Source organism: Diplodia corticola (assembly GCF_001883845.1).
Source record: "Diplodia corticola strain CBS 112549 chromosome Unknown scaffold11, whole genome shotgun sequence".
NCBI classification, from domain to species: domain Eukaryota; kingdom Fungi; phylum Ascomycota; class Dothideomycetes; order Botryosphaeriales; family Botryosphaeriaceae; genus Diplodia; species Diplodia corticola.
The window spans coordinates 580,231-585,867 of record NW_017971490.1 but is presented as its reverse complement, the minus strand read 5'-3'; the positions used below and the strand labels follow the sequence as shown (position 1 = coordinate 585,867).

The 5,637-nt window shown below is 57.9% G+C and overlaps 2 protein-coding genes across 2 annotated transcripts; both read left to right on the top strand.

The window, feature by feature from the left end:
- Nucleotides 1–316: 316 nt before the first annotated feature.
- Nucleotides 317–2,686, top strand: BKCO1_11000183 (uncharacterized protein; the record flags this gene model as incomplete). The annotated part of the gene is made up of 1 exon (XM_020270370.1): nucleotides 317–2,686. The coding sequence occupies one exon, from the start codon at nucleotides 317–319 to the stop codon at nucleotides 2,684–2,686; it is 2,370 nt and encodes a 789-aa protein (XP_020132807.1).
- Nucleotides 2,687–3,522: 836 nt separating this feature from the next.
- BKCO1_11000182 (small copii coat gtpase sar1) lies at nucleotides 3,523–4,731 on the top strand (the record flags this gene model as incomplete). The annotated part of the gene is made up of 8 exons (XM_020270369.1): nucleotides 3,523–3,541; nucleotides 3,675–3,718; nucleotides 3,820–3,879; nucleotides 3,956–3,966; nucleotides 4,033–4,061; nucleotides 4,127–4,180; nucleotides 4,311–4,647; nucleotides 4,716–4,731. 8 exons carry the CDS (start codon nucleotides 3,523–3,525, stop codon nucleotides 4,729–4,731), a joined length of 570 nt encoding a protein of 189 aa, XP_020132808.1.
- Nucleotides 4,732–5,637: the final 906 nt, after the last annotated feature.

The following is a 5,637-nucleotide window of genomic DNA, read 5'->3' as shown; positions in this document are numbered from 1 at the left end:
CCTGCATCTAATGCTCACCCGTCAGCCTGCAGGGCCGTTGTCCTTCCGCTTCCTGATCTTTGAAACCCGCCGTCAAACTCCCACCATGTTGGTTTTGATATTATAGCCCTGCGGTCCTTAGGGACAACTACAACAGCGACAGCAGCCCCGGACTACCATCCGCCACACACTCGCCCACGCCTCCCCGCCGGCCACAGGCCCTGGACGTGCGGACCCTCTTCCTTCGACCCTCGAGACCTGTATAATTCTCCATAGCGGCTTCATCAGCCCCCCAGCATAACTAAATCACCCGCCGTTCCCTGATTGCCTCCCAACCATGGCTTCGAATCAGAAAGACTTGAACACAATCACAGCAAACATGCAGACCAGGACGCTCCAGAACCAACCAACTGCGCAGGAGGGCTCCATGAGCCTCGGCGAGGAACTCCTCGCAGATACCGACGAACCGCCTGACGAACAGCTGCGGACCCCTCGCCCCACTCCGCGCAAGCCGGCTCCATTGGATATTATTGCGACTGATTTCGCAAAGAGCCGGTGTGACGCTCGCAAGCACAAGGAATCCTTGTTGACCCAGGCCCTCCATTCCGAGAGCGACTCGCAGTCGGATGACGACCACCATGTCGAGCTTAAGCGAGGCATGTCCACTGCCTCGACGTGGAGCAATGTCAGCACAGCGTCAACCGACCTCACCAGCGACGGAGGCTTTACGAGCCCAGGCACACGGACCAGCTCTCCAAGCCCGCCACTCCCACCCACCATCCGAGGTCTCCCCATCATCTCCATCAAGAAGGAAACCGACCTTGCTATTACCATCCGCCACGATGAGAACATCGCGGAGAGGATTGAAAACAAAACCGTCAAGATCTCCGACGAACCCTCGGTTGAGGCAGGACTCGGACGCCGGAGGTGCATCACCTTTGCTTGCGGAAAGAAGGAAAACAGCGCCAATGCTGCTCCCGCGAAGCTCCAATCCCCACCCCAAGGAGAGGACAAGCCTGCCGAACCCACTCCTCGCCGTTGCACTATCAAATTCGCCTGCGACGCGAATGTTACGACACCTGCAAAGAAGTCCCGCATGGCAAGCCCCCCTCCGCCTACGAACAGGCTTGCTGTTCCAAGCAAGGGTGCGCCACGCTCGCACCGTGGCTCCGACTCAACTGTGCGGAACGACTCTCCTAAGAGTCTGCGCAAAAGCGCATCTGTCATTCGCCACTCTCGAAAGTACAGCGAGAACTCGGATATCGGGCGCCGCGAGGCTACGCGCTTTCACGAGTTTGCTAGCTCCGAAGAGGAGGTCGAAGAGTGGACTCAGGAGCTGACATGTCACAAGACGCGCCTGACCGTCACTGATACCTTGAAAATCGAGAATGGGCTGAGGAAACTCGGTGAAGAGGTTGAGGAGGAGGCATTGGAAGACGATGACGAAGATGAGGAACTACTTGATGAGGATGACGAGGACCTGGACCTGGATGACGACCTGGACGATGACGAGGAGGAAGAGGAAGTAGAAGGAGAGGAGGAGGAGGAGGAGGAGGAGGAGGAGGAGGAACACGATGATAACGAATCTGTCATCTCTGACGGCAGCGTTTCCGACGGCGGTTTCCAGACCGACGACGAGCAAGGCTTCGCTGGTTCTGATGACGAAAGCGACGCTGGGTCTGACTACCAATGGTGGGCACCTAGTCGCATAGTCGCCCCCAACTCCAGTGAGCCTGAACACATCAGGCCATCTGGTCACCGCAGTTTGTCTGACTCTACCTGCTCAATTGCGTCCGGCTCTGGAATGTTCACCAAGGCTTCTCCTGCCAAGAAAAGGAAGCCTGTCAACATTCGTCCTCGCAGCCCCGAGCTTCCGGACAGCACGGACTTCGTCTGCGGTACCCTCGACGAGGACCGCCCTCTGGAGGATGCTTACTACTCGGCCCTCGAGCAACGCAGGGCTGCCAAGCACAAGCAGACTCCTCAGGACATCGATCCCACCTTCCCCACCTCAGATCCCGAGATGGATGAGGAGGACGAGGACGACGAAGTGGACGCAGCTGCCGAAGATAGCGACCAACACATGTTGATGCATGGTCAGCTTGACCAGATCGACGACGTCGAAGGTCGCGGCCGCCGTCGGGCAGGGCCAAAGCGCTCCCCGATCTCATCGCCCAAGCGTCTTCGTTCTCCACCACCGCCGGTTAAGCGCGGACAGGCCCACCGCTCCCCACCTCCCCGTCGCCTTTTCGGACAATCGCCCAAGCGTCTCCGTTCTCCGCCGCCTGCCGGTCGCGTCCGTTCCCCCCCGCCGCATACGCGTCGTACGTCCCTAGCTGTCACATATAGACAGCCAAAGGTGATTCAGTTTGCAGGCATGGATCAGGGGCCTCGGCCGACGCTCGTGGCATCTCTTCCTCGCCCTCCTACCCTCTTTCACCAAAGCTCCTATTACGATGACGACGAGGAGGGTGAGACGGCCAACGACACGCTCAAGCGTGGGCCGATGGACATCAAAGCCGGAACTGCCCTCAAGCGGCAGCGCCGCAAAGAAAAACTCTACCAGAAGCACTGCCGCAAGGCGTGCAAGAAAGAAGAGCGCCGCCCTGCGCCGGGCAAGGGCGCGGAGCGCATGCGCGAGGTCGGCATGGGTCTTGCCGCGTACAGAGGCAAGAAGGCCACGCCCGTGCATGTGCTTTCGTACTGAGAGGAGCGCCGCTGACTTGTCAGCACCTTTACGAGCCTTCGGGCTTGCTGGTCGCTGCTCTCGCGCACATTTCACGTTGCATATTTCCGTTACTGTAAATACCCACGCTTCCCGTTTTCGGCGTTTTCGCTGGACGTAGCAGGTACTCTAGCGATTTGTTTATATCAAGGTCTTAATCTTCCTGCATATTACCCTATTTTGACGATGCCTGCGGCTTTGCGTCGGACTCGCAGCAGCCAGGCACACGGCCTTTCAACACGCAATAAGGGCAGGATACCCCACGACTTGATGACCAAGCATTACACCCAGGCGTTTTCTTGTTATCTCTGCTTTCGTTGCGAATGAGGGTTCTTTCTTTCCGGGAACACATTGGGCAGCGAGGAGTTATTCGTATCGATCGCTCAGGGAGAGCTGTTCGGGGATGGGATAGCATAGCATTTGCACAGGACGGGTTGGGTGGATTGGGTGCTGGTGCGGGTCCACGACGTTTACAAACGATGGTGTCGTAGGTGAATTGAGACACATTGGTTTCGGAACATTATTCTGACAACGTGTTATGAACGTGAGTGAGATGTTGGTGCCTATTTGATGCTAGGGTTTTTGCGGAGGTGGGAGCGGTACCTAGGGCTCGAAGCAGCGTGGGTGAGTGGCGGGGCGGCGCGTGGGCGGAGCCGAGGGGCGGCCGCCAAGAGCCAGATTGACGTTGGCTCTCATCATGGTCTGGCCACAGAATTCCATCTCCGACTCTCCAGCTCCCAACGCCGCGACTAACAACCTCCCGACACCAGCTTAACTCGCCCTCTGTACTCCTCGCACGACCAACTACCTCCGTCGCCATGTGGATTATCGACTGGTGTACGTCCGCCCGCCCCGCCCATCGCCCAGCCTCCCATCAGTGCCGTCGTCTCTTGCCCCGTCGCGCCCGCGCGCTGCGCCTGTAGCTGGAGACGTGCCTGCGGAATGGTCTGCTGATTCGAGTGTGCAACAGTCTGGGATGTCCTCTCGAGCTTGGGCCTACTGAACAAGCATGCGGTGCGTGGCCCCGATCCCGAACAGCCCTCTGGGAAGCATTTGGCCACGGGCGCATGGAATATGCATGAAAAAGCGGTTGCTGACGGCTCGGATGGTAACAGAAGCTGCTCTTCCTCGGTCTCGACAATGCCGGCAAGACCACTCTCCTGCACATGTTGAAGGTACGTTCACCCATCATCTCCGGCCTCACTCGGCGCTGCCCGGTCAATGAAGCTGACGACGGTTTGCCTCTGATAGAACGATCGCGTGTATGTATTCCACATGGCGGACTAGACAATACAGTTCCGAAGCGGATCGCTGACCGTTGGCTCCAGTGCCATCCTTCAGCCCACTCTCCACCCCAGTACGTTTCAAACCCCGGGCTCGTTATCGCAGTCGCTTCTGGGCATCAGCTAACAAAGGCCACAGCCTCTGAGGAGCTGAGCATCGGTTCCTGCCGCTTCACTACCTTCGATCTCGGTGGTACGTCTCCCATGGCCGTCGGCCCTGCCCGTCCCCCCCTTCTCCCTGCCGCCCACAGCCGACGGGCGCCAGCCCTTCCCGAGCCATTACTAAGCATCCGCGACCCGCGCGGTCGACGACAAAAAAACAGGTCACTTGCAGGCGCGCCGTCTGTGGAAGGACTACTTCCCCGAGGTGTCGGGCATCGTCTTCCTCGTCGACGCCAAGGACCCGGAGCGCTTCGCCGAGTCCAAGGTCGAGCTGGACGCGCTCCTGTCGATGGAGGAGCTGCAGAAGACGCCGTTCCTCATCCTCGGCAACAAGATCGACCACCCCAACGCCGTCTCCGAGGACCAGCTGAGGCACGAGCTCGGCCTGTACCAGACCACGGGCAAGGGCAAGGTCCCGCTCGAGGGCATCCGCCCCATCGAGGTCTTCATGTGCTCCGTCGTCATGAGGCAAGGTTACGGAGAGGGCATCCGCTGGCTGTACGTGAATCGCTGGATGGGTGACTTGTTTTGGTGGAGTGCTGACGGTCGCTGTTTTTGTTTTGCAGGTCGCAGTACGTCTAAGTTGGCGGTGAGCGTCGGATTCGATGAGCGAAACGAAACGGCACGAGACTCTGGACATAGAACACGGCTTGGCACGAGAAGTCGACGTTTTTCGGAGAATGGTCAATTCATCAAGCGGGATGCGCCAACGACATATGGAAGGCTGGGATGTGTTTTGGGGGAGAGCGTAGCAAGACGGTGCGGAGATCCAAGCGGGTTATTGCTCAGGGAAGGTGAAAGGGGAGGGGCAAGGAAGACGGGCTTGGATCTCGGAATGGCGGCGGATGGGATGAGGAGTGTGGTGGCCTTTCCTTTTCATGACAAACAGCGGCGAGGAGCCTTGCTGAAGGAAAGGCGAAATCATTGTCCTTTATTAACGAGTGCTGCAATTAGAGTGTTTGCGACTGGGTTATTATTCATACAAATCCTTTTCTTTGACGCGTTGGTCAACATGTGCTTCGGAGACATGGAGGCACATGGAGGTTCGCCAGGTACGTGTGGGAACTCGGTTTGATGATGTCATGATAGTCATGCCTCTGGCGCTTTGGCCCTCCTGGCTTCAAGCTGGTGCGCAAGCAACGCGTGTTGAATGTCTTCGGTAGGGCGGCAGCTTCCATTCTCCTTTCCTTCTACCATCAGCAGCTGGAGAATGAAATAAGGGAGTGGTGCGAACGTTCGTCTATACGCCGAAGGTCTGGGACGAGGGCGGCACCACGGTGAAATCAGCAGCCGCCCAGGATGTGACCTAATGAGAAGACCTCTGCCGACGGACAAGAAGGATGGATTCGTCCATGGAGGATTTGAGACTTGTCGTTGGAGAAGTGGTAAACGAATGGTGCCGAGTCACCTCTGCCGCGCTGACTTATTGGGCTTTCTTTCAACCCCGCTCTACTAGTGGTATACATCTTTGGCTTGAAAGATGTCACA